The sequence below is a fragment of the Pteropus alecto genome, unplaced genomic scaffold (genome assembly GCF_000325575.1).
Source record: "Pteropus alecto unplaced genomic scaffold, ASM32557v1 scaffold103, whole genome shotgun sequence".
Taxonomy (NCBI): Eukaryota; Metazoa; Chordata; class Mammalia; order Chiroptera; family Pteropodidae; genus Pteropus; species Pteropus alecto.
The window spans coordinates 6,362,749-6,386,475 of record NW_006436288.1 but is presented as its reverse complement, the minus strand read 5'-3'; the positions used below and the strand labels follow the sequence as shown (position 1 = coordinate 6,386,475).

At 32.8% G+C, this 23,727-nt stretch overlaps 1 protein-coding gene across 5 annotated transcripts in view; it reads right to left on the bottom strand.

Annotated features, from left to right (window-relative positions):
- The window catches only part of PDE3A (phosphodiesterase 3A), a 268,652-nt gene that overhangs the window by 43,251 nt on the left and 201,674 nt on the right, over positions 1–23,727 (bottom strand). For all 5 annotated transcript variants that reach the window (XM_025047389.1, XM_025047390.1, XM_015590063.2 and 2 more), the window contains exons 3-5: positions 8,877–9,134; positions 6,931–7,085; positions 1,498–1,622 (exon numbers count right to left, since the gene is read on the bottom strand). In XM_025047389.1, coding sequence (XP_024903157.1) covers positions 1,498–1,622; positions 6,931–7,085; positions 8,877–9,134 — 538 coding nt within the window. The remainder of the gene's footprint in view (positions 1–1,497; positions 1,623–6,930; positions 7,086–8,876; positions 9,135–23,727) is intronic.

The window sequence follows — 23,727 nt, the reverse complement described above, 5'->3', positions numbered from 1 at the left end:
GAAAACTTGGAATTTGAACATTCCAGGAAGGAGCAGTCATAGTAAATATCCCAGACTCTCAGTTGGGATTCTAGGAGGGGGACAATCTGGAGACTGATAAAAACTGTATTCTAGTTTTCAGTTAGCACAGATTGTGATTAAGTTGAAAACTTGGAATTTGAACATTCCAGGAAGGAGCAGTCATAGTAAATATCCCAGACTCTCAGTTGGGATTCTAGGAGGGGGACAATCTGGAGACTCTGATAAAAACTGTATTCTAGTTTTCAGTTAGCACAGATTGTGATTAAGTGAGGTAATCTTTCCCCCAAAACATTTTACTTTCCTGCCTGAAACTTTATTGTCCTTAATTTTGGTATCTAAACACCTTCCCATAGATCCCCAGGTCCTGTACCTTCTGGCCTTTGTCTACATATCTATTTTCATCTCCTTTTCTGTGCTCTCAATACTCTCTCTTTCTGCTTGCTAGCTTTACCAGTCATTTAAAATCTTAAATTCCTCAAGCTTTCTCTCAATATATTGGGTTGCGTATCTCTTTTCTTCTCTTTCATTACTTAAAAGACTTTCCCCACTTCCTTCTCATAGCCTTTAACACACGATCTAGTAATAGCTGACTACTTGTTATACTCCCCACTACAATGTAAGTAAGAATTCTGTGAAAGGAGGAACTGGGCCTAGCTTAATCACTGCCATATTCTTAAAGCTAGTTTAATGTCTGAAATGGTGAACACAAATATTTGCTAAGTAAATGAGGCTTGAGGGAAGGGAGAAGCTGATGCTTAGAAGTATATGGGGTGCACTGACACCAACATATAAAACTCCATATAGTTAGTTGATGCCAGATCCTAGATGGAAGAAATCACGCTGAATTTCATTTTGTACCTGTCTGAAAGGGAAGGAAAGCTTCCCCATGACAGTGCTGTTGGGTTTTTTGGTTGCTAATTTGTGGGACTTTTCAAAGGGCTCTAAAAGGTTCTGAACTATATTTTCTCCAAATTTAAATACCTCTTCCTTTCAGTATTTACATGTTTGGGGTTAGTGGGTGGGAATTGACATAAAATAAGAATTTCTTTGAAAAATACTGTAGTATGTATAGTAAATAAAGCATTTCTTTGAATTCGTATAAATGTCATACTCCTAAAAAAGTTTTACTTTAACAGCCACTAAAAATAAAATTGAAATTTGATAAGAACATCATTTGGTTTTATATTATAAGATGATGCTTCCAGAGATTATCCTCAATGGTGACAGTGGTTTCCTATTCATCTATAAGCTTAAGATAGGATACTTGGTACGGCAAACTTGAAAGAATCTTTTCATCACATACAGTGGAAATTTAAGTAATTTATTGGTTATTAAAGCTTTTTCTTTTTCAAACAGTCAAACTAGATACATTCAAGAGTGAGCATCCTCTGACTTTTATCTCAACACTGAAGGCTTAGTTCATTCCGTGACTGCACACTCAGTGAGTACAAACTCTGCTCCCAGTAAGTTGCTTACCTGGTCGATTTGGCTTTTTAGCCTTTACATAGTTAGCTGCAGAAACAGCATAAGACGAAGTGAAGGATCTGCTTTTGGTGAGGGTCATCATCACCGGGTTATTCCAAGAATCAGGACAAACAGCACTACAGAGACAGAGAATAATGAAGAAATTATTCATTTAGATTGAGGCAGATCTCACCAGAACCCAACCATAACAGATTTACCAGTCTGAGTCATGATCCAGGTTCAGTGACAGAACCACTTTACTTCCAAATGACAGGTTGTTATTTAAGTTCAGTCTCTGCTACTGGAATATAGCAGTCACTCACCGAGCATACTGTGTTAACAAAAGAGCAAAGCTAACTTTTCTATTTATCCAATTAATAGGAATCGAATACCTTTCATTCTACTTCTATAATCATGTTTCTCACAGATTTTCAAAAACTTGAGAAATTAACTGGTTAAGATGCAGGTTAATTTACATTAGTTATAACTACCATGATGTTTCCTTACATGCTCTTAATTATTATTTTTGGTGTATCTAAATTCAAAAATTTAACGCTTATAAAATCATTCAACGATAATATTCTTTGTAGTATTTCCTTGTGAAGGAAAAGGTTAGTAACGGGTCTTTTACCTAGAATTTCTTTTACTAGTGATACCCTAGAAAGAAAGGGATGATGAGCCTATGTAAACATACCAATGATGAACCTGCTGCAAGATACACTAGTGCTATTTACTAGGAAAAAGGTAATGGACAGTGAGTCTTCATCTAGGGAATACTTTTGGCAGGATAGCCTTGTCTGTCTAGGTCACTATTGTAAATTAACCTGGAATTAATAGATCTATGGACACCTGAGATAGAGAATGTTACACAGAAATGTAATTAATGCAATATAAATTTTGGCGGTGTTCCAAACCAAAACTTATCTGCATGCATCGCACAAAACCTTACATGTTAAGTCTAAAACAGAACCCATTATAATTTGGGATAGAAAAGAATTTAGGAAGTTGTATTAATAATTTTGGACTACTCCAAGGGAAAAGTGCTTGTTCTGTGTTTTGCTAACAACTGTGCGCTTTCAAGTATTAGTAATTCTGGTACTGGATAAAATCTATAATAAGATGCTCTGTCAATCTTCAATTGGCACAGTAAGCAGGATGTACCTGGTCTGTATGAGTGGCTTATTGTAAATAAACCTGAAATTGATGGAATTATGGGTCATAAATGGGTGGAGATTGTCATGGAAGCTGTATAATTAATGAGGTATAATTTGGAGGTATTCCATAACCAAAAAGGCTTCCTCTGTGTAAGCAACATTATGTATTGCTTAGACTCCCTCATGTTAAATCCAAACCAGAACATGTGCTAATGTAAAATATAAGGACTTTTAGGGTACTGCCCTGTTACAGACATCTCAAAGGGAAGAATGCTGAGTATATGCTTTGTTACTGGCTATGTCATTTGATTTTTAGTAAATTTAGCAATGAGTAAGATCTGTCATTTGTACTGAGTCCGATTTAACATTCTGATAGTTATGCTATCTCATTTCTTCTTTTTTTCATTTTCAGATTTTTCTTCAATGGCTGACCCAGGTACTTTAAAACTTCATCTTTTCTTTTTACTTCTAATAGCAGTTTACAAAACATATCATAACAGAGACATTGGAAATATGGATTGAACTCCAGCAATTATCAAATACAATTAAGAAAAGCATACAAAATAATGTTTCATATCCTTATTAGAAATCTCATTCTAAACATTTCAAAAAGGCCTAGAATTTTAAAACAATAAAGTCAAGTGAAACTTTAAATCTGAAATAGATAACTATACCATTTCCTTATAGTGCTGTTCCCTTTCAACTTCTTTTACTCTATTAACTAACTGACTTATTTACTATGAAGAAATTTTATATACTGCATATATGGCCTAGCAGTTTTAATTTCTCAGTAATATTATACAATAAATAGGTTATTACTTTTCTGTGTAGACTTTTTAAAAATAAGATTTTGACATTAACTACATTTATTTTATTATATTTTGTGAATTTGTTTACTATCTCAAAAAGTTATATTATGAAATGTAGCTCAAAAACTACTGCTTGATTTTTTAAAATAAAAATATTTAAAATATGCCCATTTTAAAAATTTTATAAAGTGTAATAATTGAGTACCTTTAATGTACAGGGAATTAATAAACTTTAAGATAAATAAAATTCTAGACATATACTTCATTCTTAATATAACATTAATTGTTAAAACATAATAAAATAATAAATCAATATGTTATATATGTGTATATATATGTATATATGTGTATATGTATATATATGTATATGTCAGCATTATAATTTACTGGCACTTTCAAATATCTTGCTTTGTGTGATAATAGTTTGGGCAATAGTTTTCAGCTTTGCATTAACCCTCACCTTCTTGATTCCTGTTCAATCTTATTAATTTGTAATAATTTGGATTTGGGAAAATAGCTTAGGAAAACCTTTATTTGGTCTTATGCTGACACAGCAGGAGAAAATTGTCTATGTGTCTGCTGTGGAAGACCTCAATTCTCCTCCACAAAAGTGGATTTTATAACCTTAGTTCTACCCATAACAAATTCATCCCACGTCCTAAAAGTCTTACCAGGTACTAGCGATTTCTTTTTCCGAGTTTACTGCCTCTTTTCTGCCTAATATGTATAGGCAGTTCTAAGGCCAACTTGGAATGATTAGAGTATGATTTATTTGAGTTTTTTATTTCTCTCAAGCCTATTTTTTTAAGTACCTACTCATATTCTTCCACTTAATTTAGCTCTCAATTGTGCCACAGTTCTCTTTTTCCCTAAGGATTTCTTGTACTGGGTGCTGAGGCTCATAATAAGGAACTGAGTGGGAGAGCCAAGATCCTTCTGATTCTCTGTCCAGTGTCCTTTCTATTCAGCCGTATTTAAAACTACCCAGGAGTAAATCATTGAGCTATTTTCCCAAAGTGATATAAGCTGAGGACTGTTTCTAATTTTCATTTCCCACTCTGGTTCTTCTTTTAATCACTGCAGTCCTTAAGGAGTCTCAATGAAAGGACAGACATAGAGAGAAAGAAATTGAAGGGCTAAAACTCACATCAATCAGCAATTTAAGCAACAGGACTCACAAGTAAAGGTTTTAACTTTGGTTTATAACTTGGGCTGGAGATTATATGTGGCTGTCTTTTTACCATTTTTACCCATGATGAAGAATCATTCAATCCAAACCAGTTGAATTTAATGGTGGTACTGTTGCAACTTACATACGGTTTTCCCGTAAAGGGCTAAAAATCTCTTCAAAATGAATTTCACTTCTTAATAATGATTAAAAAAAGTTGTATCACTTAGATTTTGTATCAGGACTTTTAATAGGACAGTGAAATTAAGGAACACTAAGTTAGTGGAGAAAAGTATACCTAGGTAAGACATTTATGAGTATTTTTAGAACAAAGTGAAAGAGTAGGATCATATGCTATTCCTTATTTATTTTGAAAATATTTTCTTATTTATTTCATAAAGCAGAATGAAAGGATTCTTGTGAGATAAGCTCATAAAAGTTCTTGAAACCCTCTTACTTATGAGGATTTCAATTTCATTCCTCAATCTCACTAAACTAAGAGAAGAGAGAAGTAGAAGAAATAAAATTTGAACAGAAGTTACAAACAATAACAGAAAGAAAGAAGACATTTAAGAATGTCACAATAGAATTTTGGTAGTCATTCTATAAAAAGGAAATCATGGAGCATTAACTATACTATGACAGTAGTCTTAGCAAGGTGTATTGGCAAAATAGACATCCTCTCTAAAGATATACACTGAGAACATAATTCATTTTCTTAAGCAACAAATATGTAACTACAATTCGCTACCACTTATCTGTTTTGCTGCTGTGGAAACTGACGATGGTCAATATTTTCAGAGGAAAATATCACCAATGACTTAAGATTTCAAGCTTTAGGAAATGTTCATAAAAAATATTTGGTAACATCCTCCTGTGGTGGTGTTTAGAAGTTTTACAAAAGTCCATGTAATAAGAGGAAGTAGAATTACACTAATATGTGAAAGAATTACTCATTTCCTTCTGATTCTCTAGGTTTATTAGACTACCAATATGAATAGGGAAGAAACCAATTAAACATATTTTTAATCAAGAAAACAAGAAAAGTCAGCAGTCATTAAATTCTTATGGTTTGAAAGACTTCCTTCCATTCCTCTGCCAATCTCAGAATGGTGCTTTATTTACATTCAAGGCCAAGATCAGGAGAAAATTCTAATATTACTATCATGTAGTTCAATAACATGTAATTATTTTTTAATCATTAGGTCATTAATAAAATTGATGCAAATGTTTCAAAAAACTGAAATCATAGAGTAAATATTCTAATAATTATTGAATTCATATAAAGTATGTTATTTTTTTCTAAATAAAAATAAACAAACACTATAACTCACTCTAGAAGCATCTCTCTCATGATGATGTTTTCTTCAAAATTCTTTCTAGATTTTTATATTATCTTTCTTTTAGCTTTGGTAATTCTGGCTTTTAAGTCACTTTGTTAAACTAGAATTAATATACTAAATAAAACTTATGTTATTTATTTTTATGGAGGCATAACTGACACAAACATTATATTAGTTTAGCTCTGTACTGAATGATTTGATATTTGTATTATTGTGAAATAATCATCACAAAAAGTCTAGTTAACATCCATAACCATATATAGTTACAATTTTTTTTCTTGTGATGAAGACTTCAGATTTATTCTCTTAGCAACTTTTAAATATACCACATAGTGTTATTAACTATAGTCACCATGTAGTACATTACATCCACATGACTTATTTATTTTATAACTGGAAGTTTGTACCTTTTAACCCCTTTCACCAATTTTGCTTTCCACTCACCTACCCCCTGACCTCCGAGAACCACCAGTCTGTTCTCTGTCTAAATAAAGTTTAAATTACCAAATATTTGAACATATCTAGGTGTTTTAGAATGATGATTTACTTTTTGATCTGATCTTCTGCCTGTCATATAATGCTAGGACAACTGGGCTGGGAGAAATCTAACAATCACTTGCAAATGTCAAGTTGGATATCCTTGAATTAAGGATCCCAATACGGATCTCGGTCTAGGTAAAATCAAACCTTCCTTTATTCTGGGCTCAACTCTTTCCATTCAAAGTCATAAGGGCAGGCATCACCTCAAGTCACTGTCCCCATTTATATTTAAAACTACACAACAGGACTGAAGCCTAATTATCTGATGTTAATCTCTATACTGTTCTGCATTTAAACCATACACCTTTTTTATTTTTAAAGCTGGCCTCCAACCAACTGTAATTGATTGGGCTTTCCTTCTCCCACAATTTATAATTCCTTTTTGTTAAGTAACTTCTCTAAGAGATGTGAAACCAAGAGCATTGCCTAACCTGGATGAAGGTGCTTCATGCAGCTTGATGCTGGCGCTACGATCCCGCCGTACTGGGGCAGGCTCCAAAGTCGGTAGACCTGTGGCTGAGGTGGTGGTTGTCCAAGTCGACGAAACTCGTCTCAACAAACCTGGGGGCAAACTCCTTCTCAGGCGCTAGGAAGAAGGAGCATTGATTTTACTACCAAGCATATTTTCTATCACTAACTTTTATGTAATATAATGGAAAAAAAATGTTTTTTAATTGGAAGTGAATTTATTAAACTATATTGGTTGAACATCATCTATCTAAAATGTAGGTGCTCACATATTCAATGAGAGAAACTCTGAACAAAATGAATAAATGTTATAACATTTTGAGATCTTCATTTCAATGATTACGTAAAAATGAGATTATGGGAATGACAGTCAATTACCTTTGGAATAATTTTATAGTTATATTAGTTTAATAGAATTTACATACCTATATTATAGTAGTAGTTATGAGCAGAAGTTTTTCCTCAAAAGTCACTTTTTTGGGACATGGATTTAATTTATATCATCTTGTACAATAGTCTCTACACCAAAGTGGTTAATGTGACTTAAACAGGCATATGGGTACTGTCATCAGTACCAACCCCTCCTACTGGAAGATTTTCCTGATCGACCTGCAATTTTCTCTTTATTATTTCATCTCCTTCCATATCCTAAGCAGGATATATCGTATCATCGACACTGAGACAAGATTCTGGGATTACCAGGATAAGCACCAGCATGCTAAAAGTGATCTTAATCTTAAAAATTAAAGTGAAGGCATTCTACTACAACTGCAACAATAGAAGCTCAATTCATTTTTACTTATGGCTAGCTACTCCTAGTAGACAGACAGACCATTTGAGTACAGTTCCCAAAGATGCAGTCTGCTCTTCTGACGGTGGTGAAAATTTCTGAGAAGTAAGGTCTATGGCGCCTTGAGATTTAAGAATAGCTCGGATACTAAATAATTCCCAACATCTCTTAAAGATCTGGATATACTTCTAAGAAGGTAATTCAATAGGAAGAGAAAAAAATCAAGCACTCTAAACACCAGGATTATTGCCTATAAATCCGTCACTGACTTCATGTCTATTGTGAGACCCAAAGGAATCAGTTAATTGCTCTCTATTCCTTTACTGTCATATCATGCTGAGCCATACCGTTCTCAGAGAAGTAGATGTTGAAACTTTGTAAATATCTAATTGACAAAGTTTTGTGAAGGATACATTCCTGAGTCAAGAGACTCACAACATCAAGAGCACAGATGTTACCGACTGACCACCAGCTCAAGGGGACGGCTGCTGGTTTGCCAAACAGATAACAGTGCAGGTCATTCCAGAGACCACTTCGATTCTGATTGGTTTTTTTTAGTCTTTAATATGGCTTGTTTTCAACTAATGTGAGGTCTAAACTGGGTACAGGATCGAAAGTCATCTTTGACTTTAAATAATCCAAAATCAACTAAAACTGTTCTGATTTCAAAACTTGTTGGGTTTGGTAAGCCATGAGGGTGCTGTGAAGGATATCATACTAAGAACACAAAGAGTGAAGGAACCTGTGTTTCAAAAGGCAATGAATTTTAAACAGAATCCACATCAGAACAGGAACAGGGACTTTTGTCTGTTTGTTTGTTTTCTATTTCACTGCTATAACCTTATCCCATGGAACAGGGCCTGGAATATAGAAGTAAAAAGTTCTTGAAAGTCTGAATACAAAAAGGTAACATAAAAAAGTAAAAGTTTAATTTACAGAAAGCTATCAAGCATAAGGACAGAAGCCTTTATGTTTAAATTCATTACTTTGGTCACCGTGCTCAACACATTTTCACTGAGTCACTGATATGAATCTGCATATGGGTTTGGGATGACAAGAGACCTAGGAAGGCAAAAAAAAAAAGCTTAACCTTTGCAAGAGTGCGTCATTAATACCTACCTTGGGAATAGCCAGCTTGTCTTTTTCAGAGCTTTCTTCAGAATCAGAACAGGTATAGTTTTCACTGAAGGAAACAACAGGATTCACTCTGGGCTTGTGAATGGCCTGGAAGGTGAGCTGGGTGCTGAGCAGGTTGCTCACAGCCCTCAAGGACGTGCACACATTGGGAGGCAGAGAAGGGTCTGCTAGGAGGTCGGTAATGAGGCCGTGAGCCTCACCCATCACGGCAATATCCACAGTAATACTGGTTCCTGAAGACTGAGACACCAAACAAAGGAATAGTCAGGTAAGAAAAGGCCTGAAATAAAGGTGCAGAGAATGACATTGGGCTTTTTTGCAAAATGGACTGAGTTGGCTCTTCAGGATTGCAGTAAAGTGATATTCGAATCACATTTCTGTTTCAAATTTTGCCAAAATTTGCCACAGCTTTTGCCACTTTTGTGTTTATGGCACAGTTTTGAATGCTAGAACTTGGGGAGGGGAAGGCTATATTTGAAGAAGTAAAAAGATACACATTAATTTTTAAAAGACAAAAATTTTTAGAGAACCGGAAAAAAACCTCATATCAATTACCCCTATAAGGAGCTCAACATTTTAATGTATATTATTTAGAAATTTCATTTTGAAAATAATATTAATAAACTATAAAATTATAATGTTAGCAATACTTTAAAGTGATATTTTAGCCTAGTATGTGGTAATTATTCAACTCGTATTAGAGACAAGCATAAAGAGCAACTCTATTTGTGTTCAAATTCCTAAATTGTCCTGCTTCTTGTGGTTGGTAAGAATAGAAATTTTAGTAACAGAATTCTGTGATACATCTGCCAGACTATCAGATTGAAAGACATTACTCTATATTTGCTGAAGAAATGAAGAGCATAAAAAACAGAGGCCAGGAATTTTCCCCACACTGCTGGTCATGCCAGAATATAGGCAAGAAAGTGATAGCGCAAGGGAGAGCATGGACACAGTCAAGGGCACGAGGGTGGATAAAGTTAAAGACAGCACGCAGAGGACTCTTAATATTGGAATGTTGCCATAATATGAGGCACAAGGAATCTACATAATTTTAAATTTTAAATTTCATAACACAGTTAGTGATTAGGGTGCAGGTATGGAATTGGGCTACTAACATCCCAATCCTGTCCCTATTACTTTCTAGCTGCCTGATCTTTGACAAGTTACTTTGACAAGCTTTCTGTGCTGTGATTTCTCCATCTGAAAATGGATATAGTAACAGTACCAACCTCAGAAATTAATTATAAGAATTATAAGAATTATAAAAATTAAATTATAAGAATTAATTATAAGAATTATAAGATAATATATGTAAAGCACTTAATATTGTGCTGGCAATTGTAAGTGCTCAATAATGGTATATATAATAATTATAATAATATAATTCTGGAGTTTTTCGATAAGAGGTTAAGATTAGTTTGGCTATGCATTTGGAAAAAAAAATAAAGTTTAACCATTCTCTTACAACAGACTTAAAAATAAACTCAAAAGATGAAAAGATATAAATGTATAAAATTATAAGATTATTGAAAGAAAACATATGGGACTAATTTATAATCTTGGAATGTTAAAAAATAATATGTTTCCTTCATAAACTGTGAAGGAAACAACTGCCAGATCTGACTAAATAAAGATATAAACTTCTGCATAAGAAAATATACCATAAGCAAAGGTAAAAGCCAGTCTGTGAATAAATGTTTGCCACATGGAAAAGAAGAAATATCCAAGTAAAGAGCTTCTAAAAGGTCAATGAAAGACAAAGTTGGATAAAGAGAGTGAATAAACAATTCAAACAAAATGGAAATAGTCAAACATATAAGAAACTATTTGCCTCCAAATATTTAAAATACAAATTAAGCGAAAGTTGTTTTTAACATCTTCTCAAAATGACATAATAATAGAAGACTGATAGCGCAAAGTATTAGTAATGATTTAGGGAAATGAGCAGTGAGTAAAAAGCAAGTCAATATTTTTGGAAGGACATTTTGCTAAGTCTACCAATTTCTTGTTTAAATGTATATATCCTATGATCCCGCAATACGATGCAGACATCTAATCTTTCAGAGAAAACCTACAAATATGTGAAAATATAAAGGCAAAGACATAAAGAGTACAACAGAGCTCAGATAAAGATAACCAAAGAATGTAGCTAAAATGCATATCGACAGAGGAAAATGTTAAAAGGAAAGTTGCATTGCAACTATATTATAAAGTGGTATGTACTTGTTTAAAACATTTGGGTAGCTCTATAATTGACTTAATTGGTCAATTACTCATAAACTATTATTTAGTGGGGAGAATATGTCATAGAAAAAGTGAATATGTATTATTTTTTATAATCAGAAAATATGTTAATAATGAAAATGCCCAGCATCCATGAAGATATCTAATCTTGTAACAACTATAAGTAATAGATAAATTTTTTGTAAAGGTATCATATAGAAAAGTTATGTTTTTTACCACTGGAAGAATAATAGTAACCATAATAATAATGGTGGCAGCAGGTATTTATTCAGCATAAGTCTACAAAATAGATACTCATATTAACTTCATTTTTATTAGTAAAAAATATTGCCAAAATCAGAATCAGATAGCTGAAACATGAAAACTTCAGGCTGCAAACACAAGTCCTCTGATTCTACAGCTCAGGCACTGAACCAATACATTGAAATAAATACTGAACTTTTTCATGTCATGATCCTAAACATTATCTGTATTTAATGCTTTATTTAATCATTGGCCATGTTTTTCTCTATAGACCTAAATACTTATTATAAATCAATATAAAAATTTAAATGTAATATTAATAGTTTTAGGATGTATAATTGTGCATATTTCACATACATACCTACATTGTTAACTTTAAAAATGTTCGTGAGAAATGCCACTGAAGTAGGTTAACATTCCCTTGTAGAAACATGTATTCAAGTACATCTCTAATTATTATGCTTCTGAAAAACTTAGTGTGATCTTCTGAAAGAGTAATATTTATCTTTATCCATGTTGTTCTAATAAAGTTCACCTAACCAGTCACTGCACTGTTTCCCTGAAAAATTGAAAATTGAAGTCAAACCTTGCTTTCAGGACATAAATTTTCAAACTTTCTGACAAGGAAATCACTAGTTGCTACTCTAATAATTAATAATTAAAGAAGTTTTCTCAAAATATTCTCAGTGTATAAAACTTACAAATCTGAAAGTAGAGTATGTTCACTGACAATCAGAATTTTAATTTTTAATGAATTATTGATGAAAGAACAAGTCTTTCTATAATTTTCTCATTTTATGACTTTTTATAACGTTTTCTTTTTTAAAGTAATATAATTATTTCTTATATACACAGAAAAAAACTCAACTATTAAAAATTCTTGAATTAATTTTAAAATAGAAACAGAAATTAAAACATTCTTATAAGTCAATATTAGTACTAAATAAGAATTTTAAAAATTAGCACATTATATATTTCGATGGTACTTATGCTACAGCTTTTGGGAAAGCAAAGGTCTCCAAGTGAAAACAGAAACAATATTCAAATCAATAAGAAGCATATTATCCATATTGGATTTTGCTAAGAAACCAAAGTAAAAATTTTTACTTTTGAAAAACTCCCTACTATAATTAAGTCAAGTCTTTGCTTTATTGGTTTTCTGATTCAAGAATAAAATTGTATAACAGTCAAACGTTGTATAACACATAAGAAGTTATCATCACTTTTTGGCTCAAATAACTAAAGGCTTCAATGAGGCATGGAATCTAAAATCAACAGTCAGACTCATTTGCCACAGAATCACCAAGACTAACCACACATAAAATGCTGAAAGACTAAAGGACAGAAGAAGATCAGCTATTTCAGTAAACAACAGGCAAGTAACAAAGATGTAGGCGTGTCTAGTGAGTCACATATAAGGAATTTTAAGGGAGAGGGTCTTTGGTAGATGGTAGAGTTTTTTCGCATATGAAACAAAGGAGTGACTCGCCCAGAAGGCAGTTTCACACCTATTCAACTTTAAAAATAATATAACTAAATTTCTAAGTATACCAAATAATACTCAGAAATATTTTCTTTAATGTGTGAAATCTGAGATAGTGATAATAAATATTCAAGGTGAAGTTTATATGAAAGTTAGTTTAAAATAAAGTCTTAAGCTAACAGCCTGAAATCATCTTTGAGTGAAATAATAATGCTAAGCATAAAACCATAGTTGAGTCTTTTTATGGTACGGGTGATCAAACAAATCTTTTCCTTAAAAAAAAAAAGTAACCAAGCAATATAAAACACTCTACTTCGCAGGCTCTCCTTATAATAGAAATATTTATATTTAACATTTAAGAAAATACAAGTATAATTCCCCAGACACTTTTTAAATGACAACTGACTTTGGATTGCCACCTTTAAATGGAAATTTAAGTTGATAAACCGCGAAGGAAAGTACAGTTTTATATATCAAACAAAAAATAATTGATTTCCTTGGCCCTAACATAGATTTCTGTTAAATTACGTAGGGGAGATACAACTATAAAGATTCGAAAACAAAATGATAACGTACCTGAAAAATTTTCAACTCAGAATGCTTCCAAGTATCTAAGTTATTTCCACTGTAAGAAAAAAACTGACACTGACAGTCGTATACAATGAAGTGTGGGTATGGTGTATGTAAGAAAGATGACTTGGGCGTATAGTTAAAGAGAAACAGCCTTGGCTCTTCATCAAAAAAATGTGTGAAAGCCTGCATATTAACATGTACTAAATTAAAAAATATTTTTAGAAGTATGAAAAACATGTCAATTTATTATGATTCTCTGTTTTAAACATTTCTTATATTAACAAACCAACCACTGTTTCTGATTGGTAAATGAGTTAGCATATGGGCTGCAAAAAAGGTACAAGTGCATATTTTCATCATGCATGTAATTTGAAGGTTGTATATATAAGAAGTTGGAAAGAGAAGTTTTAAAGAACTGGCATAAAAGAGAGGAAATTCTATTCATCCATCAATATCAAATATTATTTTATGAGATAGTATATGAGGCCTTTAAGAGCCCAGGATCTAATATCAACTGCTTATGTTCATATTTCATATTTAAAATTGGGGATTTGGGGAAATTCACCTATCTTCTTAACTCTTATTTATCATCTCTCAAAAGGGGATAATAATAGTACCTATTATGCAGTATTAATGATTAAATGAGATTAGGTACATAATGACCTCAGGAGAGTGGTTGGCTCACAGCACATGTTTGATAAATAATTGTATATAACCTCTACCATCACCACCATCATCATCATCATCATTATTACATTGACAAAAATTTTGTATACAAAAGGATGCATATTGTACGTGTATGTTTGTCTCCTACTTATATTGGGCCAATAATTTCTTTATAAATGAAGGCAGTATAGAGATATGATTTCTCTAACACCACTACCACCACCAAAACAAACAAACAAACAAACAAAAAAACAAATACTTTGACTTTTTATTCTAGGTAAAAAAAAGTCATAAGACTGTATTCCTTATTCCCATATATTTGTAATAGTTCTGTGATTAAATTTAGGCTCTTAGAAAGTAATTGTACAAAAGTCCTGGTTTCAGTTAATATGGTTGATTACACTGGTATGATTTATAACACAGTATGTGAAAGCAATTCTAAAAGCAGGCATCTCAATTCTATTGTTGGAAGTTATTATTTTTTTCTTTTTTTCTTTCTATTTAGTCATCCTGGGAGGCACGCTTGGAGGCAAACAGCATGGGAAGAACATTCTCAGGGTGAAAAGGGAGTTGGGATAAGAGAGAAATAGACCTTGTAAGGGATGACACACAAAAGGAAAGAGTCACTAGGTCTTTTCTTACTCAACTTTGGTCCTCAATGCTGGGAAAAGATGCCTGATGGGTTTGGGGGAGCTGTCTCCTCCTATATCTCTAAAGTAGTTTGCCACCCAATGCCCTCCAAATCTTTCTCTAAGAGGCTGTCGCTGTGATATTAGGAAGAGTAGAATATAGGTCTTTAACATACTAAATTCATTTGGAAGATGAGCTGAGTTCAATAAATGATCTTTGGTATATTACTGGTTCTGACCTCAGAGCCAGTAAAATTGCATATGTGTTTATACTTTCATAGAACCCATTTATAATTTTAGACTTGAAGTTGGTTGGGAAATTTTTAAAAAATGAAATCATGTGAAAATTTTGCAGTAACTCATTGTAGCCTGAACCTTGGCTAAATGCCATCCTAAGAAAGCAGATGTTTGCTTATTTTAATTTTCTGGCAGGGAATATGAGTTTACATCTGAATTTTCTCCTTTAGATAAGATGTATGTACAGTAGGAGAAAAACACATAGGGCCCTTCATCAAACAGCTTTCCAACAATAACTCTGTTGACCAACCCCATTTGAGATGTGAGACACAACAAACTCCATCAGTCACCAGAATCCTTTACTTCCTTCTCTTCTGATGTTCAAAGAGCATTCCATGTCACCAAATGGAATGTAGTACATGGCGTCGTGTCCTTACATATTTCACTATAATCTATCTGCCAAAAAAGTCAAAATTTGTTAAAAGTCTTTCTGTTTATGTTTCCTAAGTACCTTCTAGACACTAGCAAATTCATCCAATATCCTCAAAAATAATAATTATTGCATTATTATTTTACTATTTAAGAATTGAAACATATTTAGTAAATTATGTACTTTAGTAAACACCTATATCTCTGAAAAGATAACAGCAGCCTTTGGCTTCTAGGCTGGTTATCTCTGTTGCTTCTAATTAAGAAAGATGAGGTAGCAGGTAAAGCTATGAGGAATTTAGTTAATGAACTGTTCATGTGACTGCTCATGCAAATGAAGGTGGGAAAGCTTGCTTAAATATAAATTGCTAGGTAATAAAAAGCATTATTTTTGTTCATGGAAGAAACTGGATTCTCTGAACACACTTTGTAAACATTATATGAAAAATCTGAAATAAGTATAAACTCATAAGTTGATGAATTTTGATGGTCTTCTGTTTGTAATATTTTAAGAATTGCTATTAAACTTGAACTTGAGGTTTCTATTTGCTTAGCCTAAAAACAATTTTCAGTGAACAACAGATGGCAGTATTCTGCCTTTTTAAAAAACTCAAATTGTCTGAATATGAATATCTTTTTGAATGAGTGATGCTCCCTTACACATTTAGTTTCTTTTTCTGTGGGAAAAAAAAAAAAAACTAAAAAAAAGAATAACTTACATAAGACTATTGATAGAAAGTAATGAAATATTTTAAATTGTGCTATTTATCTCAGGATCATTGTTAAAGGCAAACTATATTTTACATCAAGTAAGAATTCATCTAAGTTTCAAACATTTCAGTTCTGTCATTTTTCTCAATTTTTATAGGATACACATTGTAAACATTACCTATTTTCATACACAATTTGATTTAAATTATTTTTTCCATATGTAATTTCCTACTGTGATTAAAACATTCATAATATGAAAACCATTAAAATATGCATTCTAACATAAGTTTTTTGAGCCTCCATCGGCATTTGTTTTATCCACATTGTGTCATTTAACTTTCCTCTCTTGTGCACAATAGGCACTTATCTATACTACTAATTTGCTTCTACTACTGCTGACCTAGGAGATCTTCTCTGGACTACTACAGTATCATCCAAGCTGGTCTTTACATGAATTCCTGTTGGAGCATTCCTATACTTCATGTCCTAGAAGCACCCAAAATAAAAACCAACAAAAATCTGCCAAAATTTTGATTGTCATTTAGGATTCAGAATTGAATTTCATTTAATCTATAGATCAATTTTAGAAGAGTTGATGTCTTAACAATATGAATTATTCCAATCCTTGAATTTAGTAGTTCTCATCTTTTATTTAGTTTTTCTTGATTTTCTCTCAGTGGTGCTATGTAGATTTCAGTGTACTAATCTTGCACTATTTCCTTAAATTGATAGCTACATATTTTATTTTGATGCTATTAGAAATGAAATTTTTTTTTTTCATTTTTCTAATCTCATATTGTTGGTACATAGAAACACAATTGACCGTATACTGCAATTTTGGTAAATTTACCGTTTAGTTCTAGAAGTTTTCTTTGCCTTAGGAATTTCTAATTACATCAGATGCAATTCAATCCTGGATCCTAAATGACAATAAAAATTTGGGCAGGTTTTTAACAAAAAGTATCAAGCTTAATCTATATATGCAAATGCAAACGGCTTTGAATAGTCAAAATAACTTTTTGAAAATAAGCAACTTAGAAAATGCACACTACCTGATTCCAAGACTGACTATAAAGCTCCAGTACTCAAAACAATGTGGTATTGGCATAAAGATAGTCTAGATCAATGGAACAGAATAAAGAGTGTGTAGATAGAACTACATATATATGCTTATGAAAAAGAAGTTAAAGTAATTCAGTGAGGAAAGGATAGTCTTTTCTGCAAATGAGGTTGGAACAATTAGACACAAAGAAGAGAATGAACATCATATACAAAAATTTACTTAACATGAAGCATAGACCTAAACATAAGAGCTAAAATGAAAGCTTCTGAAACTTTGCTATCCCATAAGTCAAACCACAAATTTGAAATAGATATAATTTAAAAGCTTTTAAAAGCCATGTTTAAAAAAGTTACAATAGGCAAAAAAGGTTGTAATATTTAATTCAACCCCAAATATTCAAAATATTATCATTTCAGCATGTAATTGACAAAAAGATTATAGATAGAAAACAAATGAAAAACTCTGAGAGCTGTAACTTCAGAGAAGCCATGCATCTCTGACCAGTTCTCAGATATATTTACAGAACCTCTCTGTCATAGTACTTGTGACAGTTTTCAATTCAACTTTTGGTGTGTAATCATTTGATGAAAGTTTCTCTTTCTCTCTTAGGCAGAAAGTGTTAGCAGGACAAAAGCAATGCTAATTTTCATTCACCAGTTTAACCCCGGAGCCTAGTTTAGTATCTGATACTTTTAAGGCACTCAATGAAAATATAAATGAGTGAAGTAATAAGTAGTATACTCTAAACTTCCAAAAATAAGTAAATTTCTTCTTTCTAGTTCTGTGTCTTAAAGAAATGTAAAAAGAAAAAACAAATTATAGTGTCCAAGATATTTTCTTAAAACAAATAACTAAATTTTCAGGAAGCCACTCTAAAAACTTTAACCTTCTAGCACAATTTCATGTTCTAAACTTAAATTTAAAATTAAATTAAAATATTGAGAATTGTTGCTGGAATATTTGAGTCATGAATAAAAATTATATTTAACAAACTGATTGTGGAATAAGTACTATCAAGAAAATACTGAAACTTCCAAGAAGAAGTAATAATCCTAATGAAAGAAAGGAACTCTACACATTTTTCTATAATTTGGTACATATATAAAAAGAGGATTAGTGTATATGGGTGAGGATTTTCTGGGAAAAGAGAAAATCTTTAAAGAACTGTTGGTAGAGAACGAATGGTGTTTGGGGAACAAAGTTCAGGTGAAGTATTTCAGGTTGCAAAGGAAGTGCCTGTGTACACTATGGTGACTATAGTTAAATCTACTGTACTGTAGATTTGAAAGGTGGTAAGAAAATAGATCTTAAAAGTTTTTATCACAGAAAAAAATTGTAACTATGTGTAGTGACAGATGTTATGGTGATCTTTTACAATATACACAAATATTGAATGTTGTACACCTAAAACTAATATAATGTTATATGTCAATTATAGCTAAATCAAAAAGAAGAAGAAAAGAATGTGTCTTGAGAGTTTTGAGGGGACAGATCATGGGAGAAATTCAAGAGCCTTGATGAACTACTAAGGGCAATGAGAAACCTTTGCAGGGTAGTGACATAGTATTAGTATGTGTGGAGGAAGAAGTCAGGCTGAATTTCAAGCTAATGGCAATGGGTAGCTAAGACTCTCTCCCTAAGATAGGGGTCACAGGAAAAGGAAGAAATAAGGTTTGATGTAGATGCTGAGATATTCATCTTTCAGTAAATATGTGATATTCATAGGATGATTCAAGATGCATATCAGGAGTGACATCTGGACTGGAAATACACATGACATAGATATGGACGTTTCAATAACACACCGACATGGAAATGTATAATGAGAAAAGATAAGTGGACTGAGGTCAGAGCTGTAATCGATATCAACATTTAGGTGTCAGGGAAAAGAGAAACTTGCAAAGGAAAATGAGAAGGGACAATTGAAAACCCTGGATACAGAGTTGAATGATCGAAGAAGTGCTTTTGCCAGGATGGAAGGAGTGGTCAGTAGTGACCAATGAATTTGAGAGATTAATAAATTTGGAAAAATATCCATTAGTTTAGTATCTGGAAGGTCACTAGAAACATTGGAGAAAACGGTTTCAGTGAAGTATTAAGGCTGTTGTAAGTCATATTGCAATAAATCGAGCAAGGAAAAGAAGACATTAAAATGGAGACAATGTAGACAACCATTTGGTAAAAACTATCTGTGAAATGGAAGATAGAGATATGTTAGTATCTAGAGGGAAAACAGTCTCTAAAGATCTGGTGAGCAAGTAAGCAAGTATAAATGTTGAAGGGGGATCCCACTAGTGTGAGGCATTTAAAACACAGTAAAGACAATGGGATAATAAATAGGTCAAGGTCCAAGAGAAGAAAATAGAGGGTGGTGGTAGGACTCATATTTCGCAGAGAGAAGAATGTTTGTAGACTTGCAGGTGAGAAGTCATAGTTTCCACACTTTGGCTTTTATTTACTCTGTAAATCATGAGACCTTGTTAAGAAATTAATGTAGATAATGTTGAGGTTAGAGATACAAAGGAGAATGACTGCTCATGAAATTTTACATAAAAAGACTACAAAGTGAAAACAGAAGGGGTCTGCAGATAGTAAAGAAAGAAAATTGGACAACTGGACTGGAGATCCTCATGAGGTGGAAGAACAGGTGCAGAGTAGGTGAGAGGCAGAAAAAAATGTGAAGTCAGAGTATCAGGGGAGGGTTGTTTGCATGAGAAAGATGGATGTAGGATTCCATCGGTAAACTAGCCTTTTAGGCATACGAGTTTTCTGCTTTTTTATTAGCAGAAAATAAGGTTGAAAAGAAAATATGAAGCCGGATTTCAGATACTCATGAATGAAAGACCAAGTTTTCTAACTGTATCAGTTGGTAATTGAGAGATGAAAGATGTCTGAGAAGGAAAATGATGTAATCGGACAGTGCACAGTGCTTGAGGAAGATTAAGGTGTGGCACAGAAGAAGACGGATTTGACCAAGGCTGCCACAACAATAAACACACGAAACCAGGATATTTGCAGTATGAATGAGCAGGAGGGGAAGTGTGAGAGTAACATTAAGGAGAATCAGTTGTACTTACAAACTGATTCGATACTGGGACAGGAAAAAAATGTAACGTATTTATTATTGTAATTCTTCTTTACTTTGTCTAAAATATTCTCTCAGTTCCTTCTTTCAGAAATCTCTCCAAGTGCTCCTGTCCTCAAAAAATAAAATGCCGATAATTCATTTGTGAGTATACAAAATCTATATTGGGTCTGACCAAATGGTCCACGAAATGTTCTCTTTTTCATATACCATGGTCATAGCCCTCTGCAATGTAAACAACAGAAATGGTGAGTGGATAATCTTAATAGCCCTAAATTGTTTTAATACAACATTGAACACTTCATAAATGTATTTTAAAAACTCAATAAATTCCAGTTTCTACAACTAATCAAAGATATCATAAATTAAGTAATAAGGTTTCCAAACTTATACATAAATCAAACTTCAAAATACTTATAAACCATTTCTTTTTGGAACTCAGATGCATTTCTTCCCTAGAGGAATAATACTATAAACAGTGATGAAATTACTAGGGTATCTCATAAAAACTTATACAACCACTTAATAATAGGTATAGTAGCATTTTTTTTCCATTGCAAATGCACCCTAAATTAATTACACTGCAATATTTTTAAGGACAAAATACATTTTACCAATGGTGTGATTGAAAAAGGGACTATGAAGGCATTGGGAAACATCCATTTCTAGCTCATTTATTCAACAAAAATTAACTGAATGTCTACTGGATAACTGGTACTGTCTACATCCTACAGCTATGGAGATGAATGAATCTGGGTTGCTGCCCTCAAGCAGCTTGCAGCCTTATAGGAGATGGTCAGGGGATTGAAAAGGATCAAAAGATAAAAGAGGAAACTGAGGGAACCTTATGGATGTATCAGCACCGCTTCTAGTTATCAGAAGGGTAAAAGAAGCTGTTTCCCCAAATAAAAACAGTTGTTTCTCAAAATGCAGGTCTCAAAACGCCTACCTCCAGCCATGCAGTTCTTTTCCACATAAACTTTGAAAATGGCTGCCCTGAACCAAATCACCATTACCATCTACACCTCTCCTCAAAGTAGGGTTAAATTTTTTTTTAAAAAAAGATCGATTCTTCAGAGAGGAGAAGTGTGAGAAGGGAGGGGGACTGGTTGCAGAGATACTCATTACTCAAATGTAGAAACCCCAGGTTTCTTGGCATTTCTGTCAAAATCTTCAGTTTTTAGAATTCTCAGAGCTCCAACACGAAGTCTCTATCCTAAAACATGGATTTCAGGGCTCTCCTGCTTCCCGTTGCCCCAGGAAATAATTGGAAACTTGAGGTTCCCTTGCCTCTCAGAATACTTGAGCATTTGCTTCTTGCCAACTGGTTTTAAGGGATGAGGTGAGCTTATCTGTGAACAATTTTGCATACAGAGAAGATCTGTGTAAAATATTAAAAGTTTGTAATACAATTTCTTGATTTTCAGAAGGTAACTCATAGCCCTACTAATTATATTATAAAGGGAATGACTTTCAAAGTTTGAAACCAGTGCACAAAAGATTAAGTAACTTGCCCAAAGTTATCCAGTAGTAAGTGGCAGAGGTGCAATTCCAAACCAGGTATTAATTACAATGCTAAACTACCATCAGTATTTTGGGCAACTGTTTCTACATATGGTCACTTACTTTTGATGATACGAAAATATATCTTTACCAATATACTACACAGTTTTGTAAACTCTTCCTCCAATTAATCTTTATCAATTTAAGCTCTTAAAAGGAAACTGAGAATGCATGGTATATTCTCTTCCTTCACATGTTTTTTGAAAATCAAATTAGACTCTTCCCAGAACTAAGTCTCAGGGAAGACCCCTAAGTTTTTTCCATCAAGAAAAATGTGATTTATTCTTTCTCCCTATTTCCCATGCTTAAGTCAAATCTCTTATAATATTTGCTCCTGGAAAGAAAAATGAGTGAGCTCTTGTGGAGACTTCTGTTGCTAATAGGAAAGCATCTGTCTTCATTTTCCTTTTAGGTGGTAATGAAAATAAAATTTTATAATGTATCTGTCTACAAGTCTGGGTTAATTACTTCAGTTTAAGAAACTGGTTTCAGCTATAATCTTATTATATTCATAATGTTATGAGACATTCAGATAATAAATATGATTATCTTTGGGTCAGCAGATCCTGAGAGCTCACCAAAATATTTAATAGGCATATGTTGGCCAGGATCTTGAAAGATTTGCATGAGAAGCATCACAAAATGATATCCTATTTCTCATGTTTAGCAACACTGTGTTACTGAGTAAAGGAGGAAATCGGTTAAGAAAGTAAGTCATTTGGTTACAATGATGAGTCACTCAACATTTATATCATAAATTCATTTTCATCCTTGCAGACATAATTGCTAGTTCAGTCAATACTTCCATATGTCTTCAGTACAGCGATGACAGCATATTTAAGAAACACAAATGGGCAACAATTTGAGATTCAGCACAGATTCTTTAACACAAAGATCCAAGCAAAGAAGACAAAATAACTTTGGAAATGAACTTTTAGGATTATAATCTTAAAATTAATAAAAATGCTGACTAAAAATGTGGGCTACTTTTTTTTTTCCTGGAGATAAAGAGGAAGGATCTAGGGAGATAGTAGTAGTGAATTATTTAGCTATCATTTCAGTCCTTTTAGCTTTATTTCATCTTAAAATAAGGAGATAAGAATGGAAGTATGGTACAAGAACTTTGTTTATTTGTTTCTATGGGATAGTTCTTTTTAGGTAGTAATAAAAATAAAATTTTATCATGTACTTGTCTACAAGTCTGGGTTAATCACTTTAGGTTAAAAAATTGGTTTCAGTTATAATTTCATATTCAGAATGTTATGAGACAATAAAAATATGATTATCCTAGGTTTGGTAGACCCTGGTAGTCCATTGAGAGCTATGAGTAGAGCAATCGCTAGTTTCACTCTAGCCAAGTGACCCCCTTCTAACACCAGCACCCAGCACACTATCGATATCTGTGCCTTTCTTGCAAATTACCATATGCCATGGACCTTCAGTGTGACCTGTAATAATCAAAATGCCATTCATAAAATCTTTCTGTGCAAACACAATCTATTATAAGTGTGTGGATTTTGTGAGCTTCTCGAAGATAAGAATTATTTTATATTTGTTTTCTATTCCCACAGTAACTTTAACTATGCTCAGCAAAAAAAGATGCCTAATTAGTTTAAATGAGCTGCCTTCCTTCATTTCTTCTTGGTGGAAAATATACAAAAATTATTCAATCCTTTATTGAAAATTTTAATTTAGCTTTATATACATTTCAAAATATAGGTAGGATTTCATAATTCTTGATTTCCTCCCTATCGTTTCAATGTAACATTCTTTCTTTCCCCTACCTCTGTACTTTTAATCTCATCCTTCTAAAATGGGCAACATATTTCTTCTTTTAATTCGTGTTTTTCTTATTATCTCTCTTGTTTCTCTCCCCTTCTCCTTTCTCTCCATATAAGCACACT